Source organism: Poromitra crassiceps (assembly GCF_964638095.1).
Source record: "Poromitra crassiceps genome assembly, chromosome: 2".
NCBI lineage: Eukaryota > Metazoa > Chordata > Actinopteri > Beryciformes > Melamphaidae > Poromitra > Poromitra crassiceps.
In genome coordinates this window covers 78,240,388-78,266,127 of record NC_139624.1, presented here as the reverse complement: position 1 = coordinate 78,266,127, position 25,740 = coordinate 78,240,388, and the positions used below count along the sequence as shown (strand labels likewise).

The window sequence follows — 25,740 nt, the reverse complement described above, 5'->3', positions numbered from 1 at the left end:
CTGGAGGAGCCGTTGGGGTGGAGGGTGTAGAGGCTGTCCGCCCTGAGGCCATCGGCCACCAGTAGCACCAGCCTGGAGGCAGGGGGGGCCAGCGCCTGCGGCATGGCCTGGGGCGTCATGCCGTGGACCAGGGGAGAGGTGAAGTAGATGTCAAAGATGGAGATGAAGAAGACCACGTGCACCGTCAGTCCGACCAGGAAGAAGGTGATCATCCGCATTGTGAGCGAACGGCTGTGGTAATGGACCAGCTAGAATCTGCAGAAGGGGGGAGAAGAAAGGGGATGTAAGAGAGAAAATGAGAACGAGCAAATATAGATTGGGTTTCACAGTGGCAAGCATAATACAGACTCATGCACATGGAGAGTGCTCACGAGCAGACGATGACATAATCCTTATGTGACCATATGTCATTGCATGGTGTCAATGTACAGACGTCTAGATTCCTAGGGTGGAGGCTCTGGAGATGATGCACCACTTGTCCTCTTCTCCCTCTTATACTCCCACCATCCTCTTCTCCCTACAAATACTTATATATAGGACTTAACGTTTTGATTGATTGCTTTTATTATGGATATAAAAGACAACAAAATCCAAGGGATAAACATGTAAAAGTGTGAACACTTATTTCCAACATGGTCCCTGGTCTTAACGTGAGTAGTTCGTGGTCACGTCTTTATGCAAGGAGTCTTACCTTTTTTCCACCTGCGTCTTTCCAATGCAAACATAAAAGCAGGTGTTACGATCTCTCTCTCCCTCTCTCTCTCTGGGATGAATGGAAGTGCAGAGTTACCACCCACCTGTTATTAGGGAGTCTGATTGAGTTTGCTTTCTAGCGTGGTAAATTAATAGCCAAATAAATCTCAAATGAGCCCGATAAAGGCCTGTGCTATACGAAACGCTATGAGAACAGGCTAATCTTCTATTTTTCTAAGCAGATTAGAGCAAGAAATACAGCCACTGTGAGATTCCACTTCCTTGTTGTTGTGACATTTGAACTTTTTGGCTGCTGAATTGTGGGTATTGTAGTTCAGATATTAATTTCCCAGACAGCACTTTTTGTGGTTAAAAACGCATATCAATGAAGAAAAACAATGGCTTTGTATTGTTTTGTACAGTTATACATTTGTATAAGACAATTATTTAATGTAATAGCGGATTCCACTGAAAATGCCTCTGTCATAACATACAGTCTATGGTCATAACAGGTTAGCTACAATCAGCTGTCAAACCTGACCTGCCCATTTTTCCTTATGTCTCGCTGGAATCCAATCATATTCTAGTAATCCAAGAAAGAGGCGGGCTTTCGGATGTCATTCCTCAAACTTGACCAATCACAGCTTCACACTCTCTCCTCTTGTCAAAACATGCTACCTAAAACGTTAGCTTATCCATTCAGGAAGACGGGGGTCTGATGATTAGCCTAGCCTTGGCTGCTAAAAAACCTTTATAGTGCAAACATGGCGGCGGGTAACATCAACCCGTTTAATCACAGCGACTCCGAGGAAGAAGCTGAACGGCGACCAAATGAAACGGTTGACACAGAGAGAAGCCCCAGCGACGGGGCGCCGGGGCCACCGCCTGGCAACCCGTTCTCCCCGCCTGCGGACGCCGAGCCTCCGACACTGCTGCTGTCCTGCAACCGGACCAGCCCCGCCGCTATGGCAGGCAGCGCCGAGACCCGGGTGTCAGTGGATGTCATCGCTGCTCAGCTAATACGGGATCAATACATTCTCACGGCCCTAGAGTTTCACACAGAACTGTTGGAGGGTGGCAGAGAGCTTCCCAGGCTGAGGGACTATTTCTCCAACCCGGGCAACTTCGAGCGCCAGAGCGGCACTCCACCCGCTTCCAAAGACCAGGTACTCGGACCTGGAGGACCACTGAGTAAGTAACGTTAGTAGCTGCTGCTAGCAACATGAAAGGCATAGACCACTTACTAGTCATTTCCCGGTGTAAAGCGCATGTGTGAAAACGGCTCAAGATAGCTAGATATGTCTTGGATGCTGCACTGTGGTTAGCCCATTGCTAATTACATTAGCTTGCTAACGTTAGCTGAAAACGTTGGAAACCAATCGATCATGAGATATCCGCTTGCTGCACCTGCTCGTCGGGTATGTGGCCCGCAGCCAACAAGCGGTTTTTTGTGGGTCAGCTGTGTTGGCTGACATGCACACCAGACTAGAGCATCAAAGAAACATGACTAGCATAACACACTGTGTAGTTGCTGGAAAAAGATGATTTATGGTGGTGGATATTGCATTAGATCTCAGCCCTATTATTGATCAATCTTTGATCCCCATAGGAAATAGTATTTTCTCTTGCCCCACAGGGAGGTCAGAGGTCAGGGACAGTTACAGGCAGTGTTGCCAGGTTGCAAATGTTGAATTATCATACCTGAGTGAGGGTCAACATTTGTTTGGAGGGAAATTATCGTACACGAGCAGCAGCCACCTTCTTCTTCTTCTAATGGCTTTCTGGCTGTGCTTCCACCACTTATATATAGCCTCAGCCAGGAAGGATTTTTGACATCACTGATGACATCACAATTGCTCGAATGACATCACAATTGGTTGAGTGACATCACTGACGACATCACAATTCACTGATTTATGCCATCACTGATGATGTCACATCAACAGACCACCCACTAATACCGCATTAAGACAACTCGGACTGCCGTAAGTTTCAACACGGAACCTTCGCCCCGGACAGATTTGCGTTCACGGCATGCTGCACTTCCTGCTCGGGGGAAAACCAAACACAGGCTATAGGTTGCTATAGCAACCAGTGTTGTTAGCATTGTAGCTACCTACTAGCTAACAATGCTAACTGAATGCTGAATTTCACATATTGCTCTAATCAGAGCGAAACATAGATGATACAAACACATATTAACGTTAACTCATTCCTGGCTATATACGTCTTTAACGTCTTATCAGGAGTTTGCCTCCCAGCCAAATACGTGTTTGACGTGTTTTTGTTTTTATTCATGCTTAGAGTAGTTCAAAGTAGGGATGTTCATCAATTATCGAAAATCGATAATCGATCGTTAAGGATTGGAATCGATCCTGTGGCATTTGGATCGATTTTTTAATTATAAAAAAAAAAAAAAAAAAAAAAACTTTTTTTTTTTTTTGGACTAAGTTTGGGTGGAATTCGTTCCTCCTCGCCCCACTCCATTGCACAGCCGACTAACGTGAGGTGGAGCTTCATATAGTCTCTAGTTTTCTGGCTGGGCACGGGCCTTTGTGCCAACAAAACTGTTTTAAACATGGGAAATTCACACCGGCATGCGCCGGGGACAGCAGTGTTGGAGAGGAGACACATTGAAATAAAGAGTTCATTGAGGAGAACACGTTGTCTTTCGTATTTTCTGCCATAGGCATTCATTTTGTAAAAAAAAAATAAATAAATAAAATATTGAAAATATTGAAAATTTTCTAAGTATTAATAAAATCGATGATCGATAATTGATCGTTAATATTCACCGATTATCGATTTTGGAAAATTTTCAAAATGAACATCCCTAGTTCAAAGACTTCCCCAGCCTGTGACATGGTATCAGGTCCCTGGCCTCAAAGCCAAGCCGACAACACGTGATCAAACAACTACCGCGGCTGTTGTTTTGATATGGAGGAGGAGGAAAGAACAGAAAACGGAGAAACGCTTCCTTGTTGCAGAGTAGAGAAACGCCATTGAAACGCCCCTCGGCGTTTCAATCTTCCCCCACTAGGCTGGGAATCAGTTGTCTGACGTCACACAACAACGAGCCCGTGCGGCGGGGCAACCCAGCCGTGCCATGGTGACAGACCAGCTCCAGCAGCAGTGAGGGAAAGCGGGGTGGCAATCACTCACCTGCAGAGATGGCTAGCGGAGGTGGCGGGAGCCCGCGAAATGGCGAGGTAGTGGAGACTGCCTCCCAGGCCACGGGTCACGCAGCGCAGCACGGCTGGGCAGCGATAGGAAATGGCACGCAACGGGTCGGTCATGGAGGGGCGAAGCAGATGGAGTCCAGCAGTGAGAGGGAATGATAAATCCAACGGGAGAAGGTAATCCAGAGATGTGTTGATCAGCGGAGGAATGAGGAAATGATCGATCAGTTTGACGGGTAATCCAGAGGGTGGTGAAGACGTGTTGATCAGCCGAGGGGAAAACGGGAATGATCAAACAGCAGGGAGGGTAGGACAGAGAGACACGGACGAGGACGGGTGGACCAGAACAAAACAAAATAAACACACGAACAGCTAACAATAACGAAAAGTAAGGACACGGGCAGAAGCGGCAGCAACAGACGCCAGCAGTACTCAGACCCGGATACAACGTAACGTAACGTAACGAACAAAGCTTGTCGAGTGGAAAGCCGAGGGATGAATGACGAAATGTAATGTAATGTAAAGAGACACACATGGGCCCCGCGCACACACACTAGGGCTGCAACAACTAATCGATTAAATCGATTAAAATTGATTATTAAATTCGTTGGCAACGAATTTGATTATCGATTCGTTGCCCTTTTGGCAATTTTTTTTTTTTTTTTTTTTCATATTTCATTTGAGTTAAATTCAGATTATTGAAACTGGATTAGCCTGACCAGTTCTACTTGTTTAACAAGCTGAAGCATATGCTCTGCCTGTAATTCAAGAGAAGTCTGCCTTTTAATTTCATATTTAATTTTAGTTCAATTCAGATGATTGAAACTGGATTAGCATGGCCCCAGTTTAATTAAAAGTTATGACCAGTTTAACTAAAAATCATATAGCCTGCCTGTGATTCCTTTTTATTTCATATTAGTTAAATTCAGACTATTGAAACTGGATTAGCATGACCAGGTTAACATTACATAATTAAGACAACAAATTTTGTGTTAAAATGTTAAAGGTCCCAATTCGTGCAGCTGTAACCTCTTAAAAACGTGTGTCTCTGGTCCATAAAACATGATTCTGGATTAATTTGTCGAAAATATAGCAACCCCGTTCGTTCTGATGGAGTTGTCACTTCCTCATCTCGTCGCTTCCCAAGAATGGTCTGTTTCTATAATATATTCAGAACCAACAGTTCCCATTGGCCGCTGAGGGAGAGCCCGCCCCAGGCTCCCAGCGGCCAATCAGATTAGCGTCCGTGGACCAGCACGCTAGGTTGTGTCCACAACTAATGTTAGCAACGAGCTATCGCTAACTTAACGGTTGCTACGCTAAAGAGGACATCTCAAAATGCCTAGACTTACCGAATGCACCTCCGCAGTTGCTGGATCACGTACAGTTGGCGTCGCTCCAGCTAGAAGTGTTAATTTTGTGGCTATAGACAAAATGGTGCAGGTAGCTTGTGTGAGAGAGACCGCGCGCAGTATGCTTAAGGACCCGTGTGACATCACATTAACCCGTCTGGGGGAACAGAGTGTAAGGGGCGTGGCTTGAAGGAGACTGCAGGGGGAAGCTGGATAGAGACAAATCCAACTCTGGCAGTTCTGAGGTTGTGACCACTCATTACAGGGAGGGATGACAGCAGTATATATGCATTTACAAGTAAAAACAGCTTTTGCACGGAATGGGACCTTTAACAAACGTCTTTATAATAATTCTGTGATTACCATTAACGATACAAGTCGCCATTTTGATGTGGCTGTGACGTCAACGCGGACAAAGCGGAGCTCTGGATGATACCCAAATTTCCGAGCTGTAATTCCGGCATGGACGACCGTTCAATTCACTTTTTACAGGTCGAAACCTATTTTTCCCGGTGGTCCGAGTCTTGATTTGAACGGGGTATAACATCGCCCACCCACTGATGATGACCATGATGATGATGATTTAAATCTCATTTTTAAAATCACGACACAACGTTCAACTTTCTATTTTAAATTAGGTGCTTTTTACTTTTAAATTAGGCTACATTTTACACCAGTAAGTACTTCCACTGAGGTAAATGAACAGCAAAATAATACTTCTACTTGAGTAGGAAATTCCAGTACTCTTATCAACCACTGGTAGGAACTAAAATGACTTTGTCCTAGCTAGGGACATGAATGCATGATTGGCTGCAAAGACGTTGTGAGAAGACATGTATAAACAGACATATGATCCATATTAGTATATTGACGATTACAATGAAGTGTCACAAAATGATTGTACAGAGGGAGAAATTATCCTACAAATCCGATAATTATCGTAAACCTGGCAACACAGGGGCTTGTAGGGAATGAGATTCAGTTGACTTCTTTTTACTTTTCCCTCAACACTGCCTTTATGGAATAAGCTACGGCACCTGAGATCTAAGGGTCTGACTCTGCGCGCGCGCACACACATGCACACACACACACACACACACACACACACACACACACACACACACACACACACACATACATACACACCATGCAAATGGTAACCATGGTGACAGGCAGCCCAAGCCGCAAATGAGGCCTGCTAGTGCACTGCAGGAGTAGTATTACTGTAAACCTTAACTGAAGTGCTGCAAAGCAGTTGAGTTTGGACTGAATGGAATATGAGTCGTAAAAACGGTAAAAGTAAAACCATCTCTGCCGGCCCTATTTTACGGTGGTATGTGTGGAAAATCTAATCATCCATCCTACTAGCCCTCTCCAGTAGACCAGTACACCTAAGACCAAATGAACCCTACAGCTCCCACTGGCTCTAAAAGCAGCACCCACAACAGCCAGATCCTTGTTAACTTTTATCGCTGTATTATTGAGAGCATTCTCACTAGGCCTAAAAAAAAAATAAGTTTGGTTCCTGTTGGTTGTCAGTTCGGTGATGGGTCGGTAGGGAATTTATTTTATTTTATTTTTTTATTTTTTTTATTTTTTTTTCCCAGTGGCAGCAAGGGATAGATAGGAAATATATATATATTTTTATTTTCCTTAAAATTACAGCAGCAATGGATACTTTTTTTCATAACATAGTTTACATGTACTCTACCACTGTGCTCTACACACGTTTTTATATGAACAAAATATTTAAGTCAATATGAATGCTTTCATATCAAACATGTTTGATATTTAGGACTGAAAATCTGCGTGAATAGCCTACATCATCCTGCTGCTGTGCAAGCCTCCCGTCATTATCGTTTATCTCCCCTAGAATCTCAAACATGCACACACTACAAGATTTGTAAATGTGGCGCACCATGCACTACAGGATATTATTAAGATTATCGGCAGGATAATCACCTTGACGCCCGGCCATACTCGTTTTTGGGGTTCCAGCAGTGACCAAAGCGCTCCGCCCCCACCTCACCTCTCTCTTTTCCTCATTTTCATGCCCGTCTCGCCAAACAAATGAATCTCACGGTAGTTAGCATGCGTGTAAACAACGCGAGTCTATTGTCTGTACAAGTGAGAACACAAACACATGGGCTATCAAAATATATTCCCCTGCTGCATGTCATGAGATCGGCAAAAGTTTGGATAGACTGGATTGCTTCCAGCAATGCCTTTTCCCCCCCACACTGCTCGATAGACAGGTAGGAGATTACAGCCTCTGACTGGCAGGGGCTCAAAACTACGATATAACAACTTTTTATTCATTGGTCATTCATTGTGATATAAATTAGTGACATTTTCCCCCAAATCCTCATGGTTCTGTGCTGTTGGTATTTGGTAGCCTATCTGATGCGTGCAGTGCAGCGCATCAAATGAGCCGCGTCAATTAACGATAATGACGGGAGTCTCGCGCAGCAGCAGAATGATGTATTCGCGCAGATTTTCAGTCCTAAATATCAAACATGTTTGATATGATCGGGACGGCCCCGATGAGGCTGTGAGCAGATCGGGAGGTTTAAGATTGGATCTGCAAACAGCTCACACTAAAATCCTGTAGTGTGAGCCAGCCATAGCGCCACCGTCAAATCAACATGCTCATAAAATAAATTGGGTCGCACGTAAATTGACAGGGTCGGTCGGCAACCGGAACCGAACTTTATTTTTTTTTAGGCCCTAGTTCCTTCACTCTATGGTTTGGTAACCTTACTGTTAGGGAGCGAAAATCCTTAAATAGGGTAGTGCGCCTTGCCCGCAAGATAACTGGTGCCAACCTGCCGGCTCTAGAAGAGCTCTATAGCTCCAGACTTCTGTCCCGGGCCTCCAGCATTATCAGGGACCCTGCAGGTCACCCGGCCGCCAGTCTTTTTGAGTTACTCCCTTTGGGTAGACGCTACCGCTCCATTAAATGCTCCACCACTCGCTTTGCGAGAAGCTTTTACCCGAGTGCTGTGCGTTGTTTGAACGATCACAAATCTAAACGGTAGATCTCTGTTGTCTAAACCACCTAGACACACCTAGACCTCTGTTTTTTCTGTTATTTTCTTTTGTATAAGATGTCTTATACTGGTCTTCTCATGCAATTAATCCTTGCTTAGGCACTTTACTACTGTGCACTTTATGTCTGATTGTGCACTTTGTTTGTTCCTGCACTTTAATAAGTGAGCTGGATGACTCGGGCCTTTATCCACAGATGTACCTGTCTCCTTTTATTGTTTTATTCTCTTATTTTATCTTATTTACTTTTTAAACCTTTTTACTGTCTGTCTATTTATATGCTATTTTATGTTGTCATGACTTGTCATATTTGTGTCTATGTTTTAAGCTCTTGCACCCCAATTCCAATGTAGTTTCGACTGCAAATGGTAAATAAACTGACTCTGACTCTGAGCAGATTGCTGCCTACAAAGACAGCAGGCTGGACAAATAACTGGCTGTTAGAGAAAATATAAGTTCCATGGAACTTATATTTTCTCTAACACTGGCTATGAGGACATTATGACTTAGCATGATGGACTGTGGAGTTCTGGGAGCCTTGCATATGTTTATGTACAGTTGGGAGGATTGTATGGGGAATGAACGTGATTGCAGTGCACCCATTAGGAAATTTCTCTGCACATAATTTTCTACAATGCCTCCCTTTCATAAACTGTAGATTGAAGTGGGAATGACAGTCTGATACAATATAACAGGCCCCTTGGCCTTGATTGGGTCTGGCTTGTCAGGGTGCATGCATCTGGGATAGGAAGGATGTCAGTTATACAATTCTCTCTGCATCTTGTTACCAGCTCCTTTAATTTTACTGTACATCATTTTTTTTTGCTTTTGGCAGAGGACATGCTGATGATATTTAATCAGACCAACGCTTCTTGTTGAATTATTAGGGGTCCAAGCACGAAGTGCGTGGATCCCTATTGTATCTGTTCCGATTTTTTTTTTTCTTTTCTTCTTCTTCTCCGGTAAAACTGTATGTACAGCAGAAACTGTAAGGCTCAGCATAGCCAGACTGGGCACATAGATTGTAAATGTGCCTCACTACTCAGAAACAAAAAATTACCCATATCGGCCAGATGGTGGCGCTATAACAGACCATTTCGCGTTATGGTCCATATCTTCTGAACCGTGTGTCCTATACTCAAAATTTCACTTCTCAGGGATTCCTTGGATCAATACGCATCTATCCATATAGGCCCCGCCCATTTGCGTGTGCCTAGATTTTCCGCCATTTTGAATTTTATCAAAAACCTACTTTTGCGAACTCCTCCTAGACCGTTTGGCCAAATCACACGGGCATTTTTCTGGGACATCTATGGACTACCCCGACCTAAAGTTATTAAAGGATTTTGGATACGTGAAACCGTTTTGAAATGATAAATGTCTAAACTTTTGTGTATTTGCTTTTGTTCTTTTCCTACCCTAAAAGTGTGTGGATCTCAGAAACCATACACCCCCCATCACCCAAACTTTCCACACAGGTTCACGACATCACCCACTACTCAGAGTAAAAAAATTACACCAATCCACCAGACGGTGGCGCTATAACAGCCAATTTCATGTTTGTCGGTCCATAACTTCTGAACTGCGAGCTGTAGAATCAAAATTCCACATCTACTGGTTTCCCTGGAGCATCATGTATCTAACCCACTAGGCCACGCCCATTTCTGTGTGGTAGATTTTCCGCCATTTTGAATTTGATCAAAAACCTACTTTTGCGAGCTCCTCCTAGACCGTTTGGCCAAATCACACAAAACTTTTTCTGGGTCATCTATGGACTACCCCGACCTAAGGTTATTAAAGGGTTTTGGATACGTGAAACCGTTTTGAAATGATAAATCTCGAAACTTTTAATGAAACACACGCCAACACTAAATTGCCCACAACTCATTAACCGGTCAATTACAACTACTGCTGCTACTACTGCTACCACTCCCACTACTACCAACACTACTACTACTACTATTACTACTTCTGCTACTATTACTACTACTACTACTACTACTACTACTGGAAGTTGGAATGTAGCATTTTGGGTGGGGTTAATGTGTTTTGGGGTTCTGCATCTGCTGTAACATAATACACAGTTGGTTTAGATGTCACACAGTAATGCCCGATCCACAAAGACTTGACACCCACGTTTGAATAAAAACAAGTTTATGCCATAATAAGGTTACATCCGTGCCTCGTCATTGCTGTGGAAGGATGGTGTAGGGGTAAAGTAGCAGACCCCAAAGCTGGAGGTCCTGGGTTCAAACCACGGCCAGGTAACTGTTTTATTTTTTGAAAATGTAGAATAAAGGTTAATCTGGATATAATTATGTATAACGCTGCTGAATACACACTGTGTACATAGCAGAATAACTGAATATGCCTATTCATGGTAATGTCATATTTCGACGTCATCTTGACATTCCTGTGTAGATGTCTAAATGATCCTCAAATCGGCTGTGATTTGGCCTAGTCCTGGACGTCACTGAAAGATGATATCAGAACATCATCATGATGTAATTGTGTTTGCTGGGAGCCTTCTTTCAGATGAGAGAGGAAAAACATTCCAATACATTATTGTGTCTTCACATGTGAAAGGTCCAAAAAGAGAATTCAATCTGAATTATCCTTGTCACTCATGTGCTCATTGTAACAGCACAACCCACACCAATTAGTTCAAACACCTCCATTCAGGGCATACTTTTAATGTAAAGTGGTGCATTATGTGTGTAATACAAAAATGTCCTTAATGGTAAATGGACTGCATGACAAGCTGCCATGCAGGGTGCTGGCTATAGTCACCAAAAGCAATTTCAGGGATAAACCCCATCAACCTTCTGTAGTGGACGCCACTACGCCCTATGGTTTGATGTGTGTGTGGGAAAGACACAATGACAACTGAAAATTCTGATTTCAGATAGTGCTGCACGATTTGGGGAAAAGGTGCGATTAGCGATTAGGGTGGACAATATTGCGATTGCGATTGTGATTGCGATATAATAAACAAGAGGTATCTAGGGATGTGCCGGCATGAGTTTTTGACGGTATGATAACCTTGGACAAAAATACCACGGTTTCACATATCACAGACTAAAATACATGAAATATGTTACAATTTAAAATATATTAAAACTAAAAAACTAAAACAATTTGAAATTAAATTATCTTTACAAAAAAATAAAACATTTTGAGACATTTGCCTGTCCCAAACATGTAAAAAAGAAACACCAGTCAAATAGAAACTGCACTGTGTTACAGCACATAGAAGATGGCTCAGCAAAGTTGCAAAGTTAGTTACATGTCTGTCCAGCAATACTAATGAATGATACACCCCGTTTATTTATTTTGTAGCGACAGATGGCCTTAAACGCCACACTCACGTGACGCTTCTTGAGAGAGAGGTGAGGTTACCTGCATCTGCAGACTTTTAACGATGGACCATGAAGGCGTCATGTGACGTCAGGCTAGCTAGGAGCCTGGAGGTGATGCTGCCAGTGCTGGCAGCTGCGACAGTGTTTTGCTATCAACCTTGTTAATCTCGTTATATTCTTCATCACAGCGGGTCATCCCCACTGTGTACTTAATCGCGCACTAGTTCTGCATAAGCACCTGCAGCTCTCTCCTTATTTTACTGACGTTCTCTGGCTGTTTACATGCGTTTCTGAACGAACGGCTAGCTAGTTATTAGCATAGCTTGCTGTTAGCGATCATGGATGTTCTCTCTCGCCCTCTCGGTAGATAATATGTAACCTTGCTGCACATAACATTACTTATTTGCGGGAGTCCATGGGAGAAGTCTCCCGCTAGTATTGATGCCCAGTGTGATGGCAGAGAAACGTGTGTTTGCTGCGTCGCGTGTAACGTTAGTTTAGAGGAGGCTCTCACACACACACACACACACTCAAAAAGACGTGAAAAAAAATAATAATCGCACACTTTTGCGGTTATGTAATCGCACGTGCTGACATCGCGATTGCGATTGCGATTCGATTAATCGTGCAGCACTAATTTCAGAACACAAAAGCTCCATCATGAGACAAGAACTAACCTCTCCTGTTGCAAAACACGTTCTTGAACACAGCCACGCAATCTCCAGCTAACATTTCCAAGATATTGAAAAAGTTCATGAAACACCGCAAAATAAGGAGGCAGCATGTGGGGTTTTAATTACTATTACTGACTTACCTGTCTGAAGTTGAAAGTTTTTCATCCCACGTGGTGTTTGAACTTTGAGCGGCAATGGTCTTTAGTTAGCATAAGTCATGTGCTTTACCAAGTGAGCTATCCAGACTGTTGTATTTAACTTTGTAGACCATATTATATGTATCTGCAGAGCCAGAGAAGTACTTGTCGTATTGACAGTATGTTCTACCCAAATACCACTTTCTGTCCAGATACTTAAAGGGATATTGTACACAAAAACTGCTTTCTATCCAAGTACTACTTCAAGTTTCAAGACATCACCCACTACTCAGAGGAAAAAATTACACCAATCTACCAGATGGTGGCGCTATAACAGCCAACCACCACTACTACTGCTGCTGCTGCTACTACTACTACTACTATTGGCTACTAGTGGCGGTTGTGGCTCAGGAGGTAGAGTGGGTTGTCCACTAATTAGAAGGTTGGTGGTTCGTTCCCCGGCTCCTCCAGTCCGCACGTCGAAGTGTCCTTGGGCAAGACACTGAACCCCAAATTGCTCCCGATGGCTGTGCCAGCACCCTGCGTGGCAGCTGGCCGCCTTCGGTGTATGAATGGGTGAATGTAGGCACATTGTAAAGCGCTTTGGATAAAAGCGCTATATAAATGCAGTCCATTTACCATTTACCATTTACTATTCTTAGTACTTCTGCTGCTACTACTGCTACCACTCCCACTACTACCAACACTATTACTACTACTGCTACTACTACTACTACTAGTACTGCTTGGAAACCGTCAGGTCACCGGATCTCAACCAAACTTTGTTTACTTGTGCATATACCAAGTCTGAATAAATGTGCACTATCTGACATAAGCTTGGACCCCGCATCGCCGCTTGCGGCTATATTTATATTATTTGTTGTGTGTGTGTGTGTGTGTGTGTGTGTGTGTGTGTGTGTGTGTGTGTGTGTGTGCGCGTGCATGCGTGTGTTGGGTTAATAATGCTTTGAATCCCAGTCAGAGGGCTGTCTTATTTGCTGGATTATCTGCTTGGTGTGTTGGACTCGGGATGTGTTTAATTCTGACTGAGACCCAGGTTTGCTTCTCACACATTCCAGGATCCCGGTAGCTGTTTCAGAGTTTGAATGGCTGTCATTTGGGTATATTTGGGTATAACATGATATATGGATAATTGTCCACAGTCCAGCAATTGTAATGTAACTTTTTTGGTGAGGCAAAGCAACAAGGAATTTTCATGTGGGCAGCTGTCCAGCTGTGGGAGCAACAGACAGAAACACTGGATATGACTCGTCGTTCAGCCTTTCATTTTGCTGGACCCGGAACAGGCCGGCTAAGAAACGTCTCCGGGGCTTACTGGATACTGACTGACTCTGACTGACTGACTGACTCTGACTGACTGACTGACTGACTCTGTCTCTGACTGACTCTCCATTGTTGAAGCACGCATGTGTGCATGTTGAGCAGCAGACTAGGCAAGCCCAATCTGAGCACCCAGAGTCTATCAGTCTGACAACTAATATGACTCTGGGACAGGGTGTAGGGGGCACGGTGGCGCAGTGGTAGCGCTGATCGCCTCACAGCTAGAAGGTTGTGGGTTCGATTCCCGCCTGGGATGCTGTGGAGAGACTATATTTCACCGTCAGCATGTGGGTGTCTGTTTGTGACAATAAAATATGGGTTTGTCCGTCCGACTTTGACTTTGACAGATGGACAATATTTCGGGGGTTTCCGCTGTAGTGTATAGTGGATGTCTGCCTCAAGACTTCCTCTTTCGTGTGCCATGGTTAGAGTTTACAGTCCAACTGACGCGAGAATGGAGTTGGATCTGATCGATTGTAGGTCCAGATAATAATAATAATAATAAATAGCTACATGTGAGACATCGTCGGACTGTAAACAATGACGGAAGGGGCGGGACAACCACTCTACAGTGGAGGCATGGTGGCTCAGTGGTAGAGCGGTCGCCTCACAGCTAGAAGGTCCTGGGTTCGATTCTCACCTGGGACACTGTGAGCGCTGAAGGAATGCGTGCCCGTCCGCATGTCCTCGAGTGCCCACAGCCCGGGTGGGGTCGTCAAAAGGGCCTTTCTGTGTGGAGTTTGCATGTTCTCCCCATGCCCCCTGGGGGTTTCCTTCATATAGGAACCCCTCACCAAAACATGCAATATCCTGGTTGCTAATGTGGTGCCTCCTCTGGTCATTAGTAGGGATGGGCATTTCTATTAAAAACACTATTCGAAATTCGCTGGCCAAATTCGAATTTAATTCGAAATTCGAAAATAAAAATAAAAATGTAAAAAAAATTAACACGTTGACTGCCACTGACGTATGAATACGTAAAAAAAATATCCAGCGGTTCACTGCCATTGACGTATTAATACGTCAAAAAAAAAATCGATTTTTTTTTTTTGACGGTGCTACGTGGATCAATGCCCCCCGCGTCTCCTATGGAGATATTGGAAGTATTGAATGTGTATAATCTATTTTACCGACCAGCTAGGTGGCGACGGTGCCCTCCCGACAGAGAGAAAGTCAACCAAAAGCAGCCGCCTCCCGCGGCTGCTTCCTCCATTCTCAAGGAAATGGCTTGCCGATTTTACAGTCATCAGTCACCAGACTCGCCGTTCTCGGGCCGCGCCAGCAGCAGCACACGGGGGATTGCAAATTTGCATAAGCCTAGAGTCGCACGGGGCTTCATCGGGGCTCTCAAACCCAAGAGACGAGTGAGACCTATCCACACTCGCTGCCAGGGAGGGAGGCTGCTCGAACTCGCTGCCAGGGAGGGAGGCTGCTCGAACTCGCAGCAGCAGCAGCAGCAGCAGAGCACTCGCTTGTGACAAACGCAGGCTGAAAGCCACTAGACACGCCCATGGAGGGAGGAGTTGAAGGAGAGGGCGTTCGGAACTATATTGTTTGGATGTCTGATCTCTCACTGATGCCAAAAATAAATGGTTAAAGTGACTGTTCTGCCTGTTTGATTGAATTTCACAAAACTGCGATTATCTCAGCTTTCACTCTCAGACAGCTGAAACCATGCTGTACTCAACGGCTAATATCTACATAACTACTAACTCTACAAACTAACTCTTTTAGACAGAGAAAGCACACATTCTATTAGTACTTTTCTGAACTTTGTGTTCACAAACTCCAAGCAGAAAAGAATCCTCGGCTCTTTTAAAATGAGCCAGAATCCTCAAAAAACGGCCTGGCAGAAGCTACCTACAGCAAAAAAAAAAACGGCTGGCAGTCAATGTGTTAAAAATGTTTTTTTTTTTTTTTTTTTTTTTTTGTGAGTGAAATGTTGCATTGTCTCCCCTGATTCTAAGTCTAAGGCTTTATTAATTAATATAAAAAGCTTCTGCTGTGGATTTTTAGCTCAAACAAGCATTGCACCACTGAAGTAAAGAACATGTTACATGACATTGACATTTTCGAAAATAAAAAACAGTTTTAACAATCATGAGTGGTTCATTAAATATTTAGTAGGCTCAGGTCTGAGTGCCAAAGGGGTGCCAAAGTCACCCCCTCTCCCTCTCCATGGGATTTCATCCGCCATTCATTTTTCCATAAACCTTGCTTAAAATGCTTATAAAAAATGTTTTACTTGCTCAAACCAAGCGATTTGACTATACTTAGAATCAGGGGAGACAATGCAACATTTCACTAAAAAATTTTTTTTTTTTTTTTTTTTTTTTTTTTCCGAATTTCGAATTTCAATAATAAAAGTCGACCTTGATAATAACAACGATTATTCGAAAATTCGAAATTCGATGCCCATCCCTAGTCGTTAGGGGTGCCTGTTCGGAGGGAGGGGAACTGGTTGGAATAGCGTGAACCTCCCACGTGCTATGTCCTACCGGTGAAGCCCCCCCTGTCAGGTGAAAAGAAGCGGCTGGCTAACTGCCCATGTCTCGGAGGAAGCATGGAGCCAGTTTCGGCTCTCCCCAGATCGGCAGAGGGTGGAGTAGCAACCAGTATAAATAAATTAAATTAGCACTAATGGGGGATAAAAATTAGATATATAAATCAGGAAAACCCCCCCCCAAAAAACCACAAAATATGGGCCATCTGTCCCAGAAGCATAGTGGTCAGACTGAAGAGACTGTCCCAGAGGCATAGTGGTCAGACTGAGAGACTCTGGGTTCCCAGACCCGGACTGCTGCCTGCTGTTGCTGCTCAACACTGTACGCGTACAGTATGCGTATTTCAACAGTGAAGACTAGTTAGTCAGTCAGTCAGTCAGTCAGTCAGTCAGTCAGTCAGTCAGTCAGTCAGTAAGCCCCCGAGACGTTTCTTGTCTTCTAGTCATTGAAATCCAAGTGAAATCACACAATTTGCTCATTTTGCTGGGGACTCCTCTGCGACCCCCTCGTCGTTCGAGTAGCTGCTGTTGGCAACGCCCCCAGTCGAGGCTGACGTTGTAGCATGTTTCCAGCCTCCGGAGGCACCGTTGTGTTAAGGGTGGGGCTTGGCAACAGCTCTGAGGCAATCGCTAGCATACTACTGTAGCAGATGGCAGTCACTCAGTGTGACAGATCCACTGTGTTTACTGTTTATTGTCTTTCAGTATGAAACTCCCTCCCCTTTCCCCTGTTGAATTGAATAACTTGGATCAACAGAAAACATAAACAACTCACAGTTTTGTTGGAATTTTATAACATGTTTAGTAGGGCTGTGGCGATTCACTTATCTCCCGATTCGATACTATCACGATTCTTGGGTGCCGATTCGATTTATATTGCGATTCTTAAGTATTGCGATTCTACGATTATTGCGATTCGATATTACGATTTATTGCGATTTTTGTTTATTTTTTTCTTTTATTTTTTCAGTTTGTTTGCTTTTTTACACTAGATTAGAACATGGGAAAAGTTGAATCATACACTAGAGACTGTATATTATATATCATGAGTAGGGCTGGGCGATATAGTTAAAAACAGGGGCGGACTGGGATCATAATTCAGGCCGGGCATTAGATACCAAGCAGGCCAGGCCGATATGGGCCAACGCGCGTGAAATTTGGGCCGTTTGAAGCCAGATTTGGGCCGTTTGAAGTCCAATTTTACAATGAGATGCACCCACTTTAACCCTGAAGTGTAATTATTACTTCAGACTAACTAATAAAGTAATAAAACCACTAGTAAACCAGTAGGCGGCGCCTGGCCTGCTGTTCAGTGAGTGGCCTGACTGCAAGCACCCAAAAAAAAAAAAAAAAAAATTTTTTTTTTTTTTTTTTTTTTTTTTTAATTTTGCGATTATCGATTCTGGAATAAAAGATCGATCCAAAAAATCGTGACATTAAAAATCGCGATACTTAGGTGAATCGATTTTTTCCCCCACCCCTAATGTTTAGTCAACTCGTAGTTTGTGTGTATTGTGTAGAGACAGACAATGCTGAGAGCTTAACCAGTACTACATGGTTCCGGTTGGCGCAGATGTACAGTATATGATAGTAGCCTCCATACAAATAAGGTCTGCTTGCATGATCATGGAAACTCCCAAATGGTTAGGAGCGGGGTTACACAATAAATGTTTTATACCACCCTCTTAGAAAAGTACAACAAAACCTGTTCGCTCTCTTGTTGTGAAAGCGTTTCAATCAGTAATCTCCCATTCACTATTCATGTCCGTAAAAGTCCCCCAAAAAAATCAAAAATCTTGAAAAAAGTGAAATCGCGTCTCGTCCTAACTACACCTTTAAATAGAAAATGAAGTGGGAGAGGGAGGGAGACAGGCAGCTGGAGGGCATGTCTCTTCTCCTTCCAGCTTCTAGATGTTATTCAGACAGCCTTGGTCCCATGTGATCACTGCAATGATCTTTTCCCCTGTTGGGGCACAGCAGGATGGTGATGAGTGTTGGGGGGGTGGGGGGGGCTTGAAGGTCTGCCTGTCCTCTGCTGTCAACAGAGCAACTAGCTGTTTAGACAGCCAAGGCCCCAAGTGATTATATTTCCCTACTAATGAGAGTAGCAAAATGTTTTGATAACTTTTCCTCAAGGGTGTTTAATACCTAAGGATTATTCGACACAATAGTCCTACAAAAGAAAGCAACCAGCAGCTTGATAAAATACAGGAAATAGCCCAGGCCACCCATCATTGAGTTTACTTGCTTTTTTGGGGGTTGGTTGGTTTGCAGGATGTAATATGAGGAGAAGGTGAATTCTATGAGTGTGCAATGCAACATGGCGGAGCATGATACAAATAAAATAAATAAATAAATGACTCTCAACACAGTTAAGAGTCCAGTCCAAAAGCACGAAGGGATGATCCATCAGGTGGGTGTGTCGGTTGGCTGGCTTGTCTGGTTTATGCTTGTGTAGTAGTACTGTTGCCTTGATGGCATGCTCCAATAATTAGTGTCATGGTTTGGATTGTCACGGGGCTATTAGGCATGGGTTGATTGATTTCCGGTTTTGCCGGTCCGGTGTATGAGGTTAAACCAGTTTGATTTAGCATTAACCAGCCAAACCGACAATGTATTTCTCTAATCCTACGGTCCCATTTCTACCTAACACACAGACAGACACGGGTAACGCCGGGATTCCACTGAGTGCATTTGCATTGCGTTGCGGCTGTGCTCCGGCTTTGCTCCATGCTCTGCCAACACTAACCGTCTGCGTGCAGAGCACGTCACGGCTCCGCTCCGCCAAACAGCTGGAGTGACGAGACCGACAAGTTCTCGCGGTGAAATCGTGTGAGACAATTTGTATGTGGGATAAATACAACAACCAACAGGCAGAAGATCATTGTTCCCAACTGGAGAAGCAGAGGAGGGGTGGACTTGCTTGGTGTTGTCCTTGTAAAAAGGATGTGTCGTGTCATATATTATTTTGTGGTTTTCCACTTCAATGATGAACTTTTCCTCATCCATGTTTGTCCTCTGGCTTGATGTTGAATGCTGTAAGCACCTCTGACCTGTTGACTCCAGGCCTGGCTCCGCCCAACTTGCTCCATCATCCGTGAAAAATAGAAGCCTTGCGTATCTGCTTCGGAGAGCTCCGGATCGTCGGAGCTGGGACGGAGTAGACACGCCACGCAGCGGAGTTGGTGGAAGTTGACACATTGATTAGAGTGGAAACATATCGGCTCCGAAGCCGTACCGCAGCGCAGACGGACCGAACCCGGACTCAGTGGAATTTGGGCTTAACTCAGACAGACAGAGAGAGGCTGCTGACGTACGTTACACAGCGAGAAGGTGTTCATTTGTCCCACATGCTGTTTTGTTGTGATAAGGTGTTCTAAACACGTTTCACTGTGCGATCATAAAGTTGTTTGTGTTCGTGAAACGCATGTGTGTCTGACTCCTGTAGCTGAGCTACAAGTAGCCACCTGGATGTTCCACATCTAACGTCATGTAATAAAAGTGGGTTTGTCAATGATAACGTGTTCCACATCTAACGTCATGTAATAAAAGTGGGTTTGTCAACAGTGGCGCTGGAAGTACTTTTAGGTAGGGGGTGCTGCAAGGCCGTAGCCACCGATTCAACATTGGGGGGGATGGCTGCCAGGCGCCCGCAGGGTGAAATTTTGGCCACTTTGTCGCCAGATTAGAGGAATATTAACATTAAGATTAGACTGTTGTGTCATTCAGTCACCTTTTCTCACCCACCTCCATCTCACCACTTGCTCCCACTGCTGTGTTGGAATCTTCATTCTCTCTCCCACCCTTTTTGGACTTTTAGCCATATTTAGAGGAATATTACATTTTAAATTAACATTAGGATTATACTGTTGTGATGTCATTATTCAGTGTCTTCTCCTCTTCTCTGCAGCATTACTCAATTTACCCTCAGGACTCAGGGACAGTGATAGCCTACCTGCTATTCCTCCCATATATCCAGGGCCGGATTAATAGTACCATACCGGGGCTATTCATTTTCTAAGCTATTCATTTAGCCTTTTAGTCATAAAGATTATATCTTCCAGACTGAAATGTTATAACAGAAGTGGAGTATTGGCCAGAATTACATGAACATTTGGACACTTATTCAGCGGGTATTTTGCATGTTGCGTTCAGGTGCACTGTAAAAAACTTTTTTTTTTTTTTTTTTTTTTTTTTACATCTCTTGCCACCAGGGGGTGCTGCAGAGCCCACCGCACCGTGCTTCCAGCGCCGTTGTTTGTCAATGATAACGTTAGAACTAAACTCAACGTTTCACCGTGCAATCATAACTTTGTGTGTTCGTGAAATGCATGTCTGTCTGACTCCTGCTGTCAGCTGAGCTCATGAGCTACAAGTAGCCACCTGCATGTTCCACAGTACGTTATGTATTAAAAGTGGGTTTGTCAATGATAACGTGTTAGAACTAAACTCAACATTTCACCGTGCGCTCATAACGTTGTGTGTTCGTGAAATGTGTGTATGCTCCAAAATACAACGTTATAACGAGAGGAGGAGGGGGATGTGCACAGCGCACTGAGTTGAGTTGTTTTGGAGTGGAGAATATAAACGGGTCACTCACTAGTCACCACTCACCTGGCCAAGATGGGTGTCCAAAACAGTAGAAAAGGAGTCTTTAAAATCCATGCCAAATCCATACGATCCCCAGGTAATTCTCCAAAGTTGCTATGCCTGTAGCCTAAGCCACCAGGTTAAAAGTATTTCTCTAAAGTTGGCAACATACAACAAACTGAGAAAAACGCGGTTCAAATTTTGATCTCAGAGGGCCATAACTTTGCGCTGACGGTCGGACATGTGGTCAAGTATGACCATTCATTCATTACACTATTCACCTTATGTTCAGTGGGCCAAATTCTTCCGGGTTGTTTTAACACTTCCGGCGGTCACGGTGCAAAATACAAAATAGCGTCAGAAGAAGAGAGTTGTTTTTGTAGACAGTGCAGGGGGTAAAACAAAGAACGTAGCCTACTACTTTGAGCTCGGTACACAGCAAGCAAGCGGAGTATCCACTGTTAGCCAGGTCAGATAACGTTATCGTCGACAATGACGAGCACTTTCTTGTAAAACATACCCTGGACTCCAACAAAGAAAGCTTCAGATAGTTTTCTCTCCTCCGAGTGCAGCGCGAGCCACTAACGTCAATAAGACCCGCAGACGTTAACGTAATTCCCTGGAATGCGAGAATTAACGAGCCAGTTACATGGCGTTGCATTCTTAGACATTGCCGTTTGCTTTTATTTGGTATGTTACGGCCGGAAGTCGTGACACGACCACACAACCGGGTCAAATGGGCGTGGCTACATAGGTGAATATCTCGCAGACGGTCATTTAACACATTCACTGCCAGCCTTTTTTTTTTTTACTGTAGGTAGGTTCTGCCAGAGGGTTTTTTTGAGGATTCTGGCTCATTTTACAAGAGCCGAGGATTATTTTCTGCTTGGAGTTTGTGAACACAAAGTTCACAAAAGTACTAATAGAATGTGTGCTTTCTCTGTCTAAAAGAGTTAGTTTGTAGAGTTAGTAGTTATGTAGATATTAGCCGTTGAGTACAGCATGGTTTCAGCTGTCTGAGAGTGAAAGCTGAGATAATCGCAGTTTTGTGAAATTCAATCAAACAGGCAGAACAGTCACTTTAACCATTTATTTTTGGCATCAGTGAGAGATCAGACATCTGAGCAATATAGTTCTGAACACCCTCTCCTTTAAACTCCTCCCTCCGTGGGCGTGTCTGGTGGCGTTTGTCACAAGCCAGTTTCTCCTGCCTGTCTGAGCAGTGAGCAGCCTCCCTCTCTGGCGGCCCCTCGTCGGCGAGTGTGGCGAGTGTGGACTGTGGATGGGACTCAATCGTTTCTTGGATTTTCGGTTGAGAGCTTTGATGAAGCTTTGTGCGATTCTAGGCTTTATGCTGCCCACCCAGTCTATTTTTGGAACCCCACACCGTTGTGCGCCGGTGTGCAGCAGCGTGAAAGCGTTTTCGCCTACAGTATGAGAATGAGGCTCGTTCGTTTCTGGGTTTTCGGAATGCGTGCGATTCTGGCCTTTCTGCGGGTGTTTCAAAGTGTGTTTCACCCATAATCTATTATGCAAATTTGCAATCCCCCACGCCAGCACCGCTCTCCGCTCTCAGTGTGCTGCTGCTGGCGCGGCCGCTCTCGGGCGAGTCTGGTGACTGATGACTGTAAAATCGCCACGCCATTTCCTTGAGAATGGCTTGCTCCCGCGGCTGTTTTTGGTTGGCTTTCTCTCTGTCGGGAGAGCACTGTCGCCACTTAGTTGGTCGGTAAAATAGATTATACACATTCAATACTTCCAATATTTTTATAGGAGACGTGGGGGACATTGATCCACGTAGCACCGTCAAAAATATTTTTTTTTTTTTTTTTTGACGAGTCAACTCGTCATTGGCAGTGAACGGTTGGATTGTGTTTGACGAGTCAACTCGTCATTGGCAGTGAACGTGTTAATAATAAACAAAACAACTCAGTTTCTTCTTCTTCTTCTTCTTCTTTGCACTACAGTAATGCCTAAACTGGGAAGCACTGCTCAAAGTGCGACATCTAGTGGCAAAATTCGGTATTGATTGAAAAGTTTATTTCTATAGGGACAGATACATAAACATAGAGCATTCACATGAAACAGTCTTTGTTATATATCCTGACATTTATAGCCTAAGCTAGTTTGCAATGTTTGTCCCTAGATGTTATAAGGCAAGTACAAAAACAGGGTACAGAATACAGACTATAGAATACAGCTGTTAGGTTACACAAAATATAAAACATAAAACAAATATACATCTGTTATGTACAGTATACAGGATATGTAGTAAATATACATTAGTGTGTTAATGTAATACATTAATAACATCAAGGAAAGCAACATAAGATTAGCAACTTAAAATGGGGAGTTTTATCCACACTCACACCCATCCACTCTCACACTTAGTCAATTACTGCGGTATACCAGTTAGATTCAGTTTGAAGAGCAATATCGAACCGGTTTTAAAAATGTCACACCGACCCATGCCTAGGGGGCTACCCATGCTAAAATGCATGCACAACATACACAGTATTATAAGGCACTTTGGCTAAACATGTCCACCAAATGGCCTGTGGTTAAAGTGATAGTACTGTAGCCCTGCATCATCGTATCTGCAGAACAGCAGTGAGGTATATCTTTGACTGTGTCATCCAGCCATTGATTGTCACCTGTCAGCAGTTGATGGTCCTGACTGAGCCTTTGTGTGATTTGATGTGTAAGCTGCTGCATCACAGTATCTGCAGCTGCTGCTCACAGCTCCATCATCATCATCATCATCATCGTGACATAGCAGCCTTCTCTCACCACCATGCTCATTTGTTTAGCAGCTGAGAAGCATGAATGACACTGTCTCCACCCCCCAGTGTCTCGTTATGCTCATAATATGATAATATGATGAGCTTGTTGATGCTATAATGAACATTTCAACTTGCTTGAAGTATTTGTGTGGTTTGCAACATAGGACAGAATTATGGAGTACCAAAAGTGTGATTTCATCCGGGAGCGGTCACCTCCCATCTGGTGCTTGTATAGGTCAAACAATAGCTACAAATGCAAGTGCTTGTACCTAGGTAGGTAGTACCTACTAGCATTCTGTGCTTTCCTGTCGGAGGCAACTTCACTAAGTTTAGCAATCTAGACCCACACACACCACACCCACCACTTACTGTTGTTGGGCCAGCACAGTAAGGTTATCACGACTCTGTGGTTTGCTAGATCAAGATCTGGAGGCGATCATGTTAGCCCGTGGAAACACACCTACCATTTCTGAACAACAAAGTGCACTGCTCACACGCTTATTCGTTATAAATGAGACCAAGCTCTCTGACATTCTCCCCTTTCCTCTCTCTCTTTCTCTATCTCCCTTCCTCCCTTCTCTCTCTCTCTCGCTCTCTCTCTCTCTCGCTCTCTCTCTCTCTCTCTCTCTCTCTCTCTCTACTCGCACAGAGTGGGGCAGATACTTGGTGTTTTTTTGAGAAGGCGTTGATGGCGTTGTTGGAGCGCTGGCCAGGCACCATATTGTTCTGGACCGGCTCCTACTGGCTGCCTGCTCATAACTGTCTGCCCTTCATCATGATGCTCTGTGTGTGTGTCTGTGCGCGCAGCTGCTTCTGTGCATGCGTACTTGTACGTGACACGTGTGTGTGTGGGGGGGTATCTTAGCAATGGAACCAATTGTAAAACTCATCGTTCATCGCTTGTGTTAGTCTGGCATGCCGTACAGTAGCTGCGTACCTTATTTGAGGAACAGTACTATAACTAAAATCTTTCCCACAGCCTGTACCTTTTATTTTAGTGTTCCGTGCCAATTTTTTACTATTGTCTTCTTACATTAAATTCACACTTGGGATTGTAAATCTCTGTCAAATCTGTATTATTTACACACAGATTATGTTTATGTTAAATTTGACTAGGAAATCATGCTGGAGCCTCCAGGTCATACTCATAGGGCGCCTGGCAGCTGGTGCACATCCTTTATAATGTGTTTCATCCCATCTAAAGAGCCTGATGCTAAATGGCTCAAAGCCTGGACGAGACATTTAGAGTAAGACGGCTGTTTGATCCAATATCCTGCCCATTCGATCACGTGATGTTGGCCACAACCGCTTGAGTTTATAGACCGTTTTATGTTGACAACACAAAACATTCTAAATTGAACCAGCTCACTTCCTGTTGCAGTGTTTGCTAATACAGCACCGTAGAGCTGTTGGCAGGACTGACCATTCAGTGAAAACCGTCTATACTGTACTTGTTGGAGTCTCATTTATCCCCACCACTCCTCTGGCTCTCCCTCCCTGTGTGTTGCTGTGTTGGTGGACGTGCTGCACACTGCTGCCCAGCACAGCAGCACTACCGTACATTAGTTCCATGACAGTCTGAAGTGTCACAGCAGTCTAGACAATACAAGCTAAAACAAAACTGAAAGGTCAGCATGGAAGAAATAGTTGTTTTTATGTTTGTTTTTTGGTGTTGTTTTTTATCCCGTATGCACACACCACATGCATGCTCTCACATGCTGAACATCTGAAAGTACTGATTTTCTTTCGCACGCACGCACGCACGCACGCACGCACGCACACACACACACACACACACACACACACACACACACACACACACACACACACACACACACACACACACACAATCATTCCCTGGTGTACGAAATGGATTGTGGCCACTTGTAGCAAACATCCTTACATGTGATCAGGAAGGAGTGTTCTCCATGGGAAAATGGGTTAGGTCAAGAGGACAGCACAATCACACACAGACACACACGCACACACGCACGCACACGCACACACACACACACACACACACACACACACACACACACAGCCAATGAACAAACACTTTGAGTGTACAGTCACAAGACTGG

General features: G+C 44.1%; 2 protein-coding genes across 6 annotated transcripts in view; one reads left to right on the top strand and one right to left on the bottom strand.

Moving 5' to 3' along the window:
- Window positions 1-218, bottom strand: part of pign (phosphatidylinositol glycan anchor biosynthesis, class N) — a gene marked incomplete at its 5' end in the record, with an annotated part of 19,162 nt that extends 18,944 nt beyond the window's left edge. Inside the window, one exon of the mRNA XM_083656548.1 lies at window positions 1-218. This exon is cut by the window's left edge and continues 15 nt beyond it. Within this exon, the coding sequence (XP_083512674.1) occupies window positions 1-218 (218 nt within the window).
- Window positions 219-1,415: 1,197 nt separating this feature from the next.
- The window catches only part of relch (RAB11 binding and LisH domain, coiled-coil and HEAT repeat containing), an 85,898-nt gene continuing 61,573 nt past the window's right edge, over window positions 1,416-25,740 (top strand). For all 5 annotated transcript variants that reach the window (XM_083651506.1, XM_083651505.1, XM_083651508.1 and 2 more), the window contains exon 1: window positions 1,416-1,884. In XM_083651506.1, the coding sequence (XP_083507632.1) occupies window positions 1,458-1,884 (427 nt within the window). In that variant the 5' untranslated portion in view covers window positions 1,416-1,457. The remainder of the gene's footprint in view (window positions 1,885-25,740) is intronic.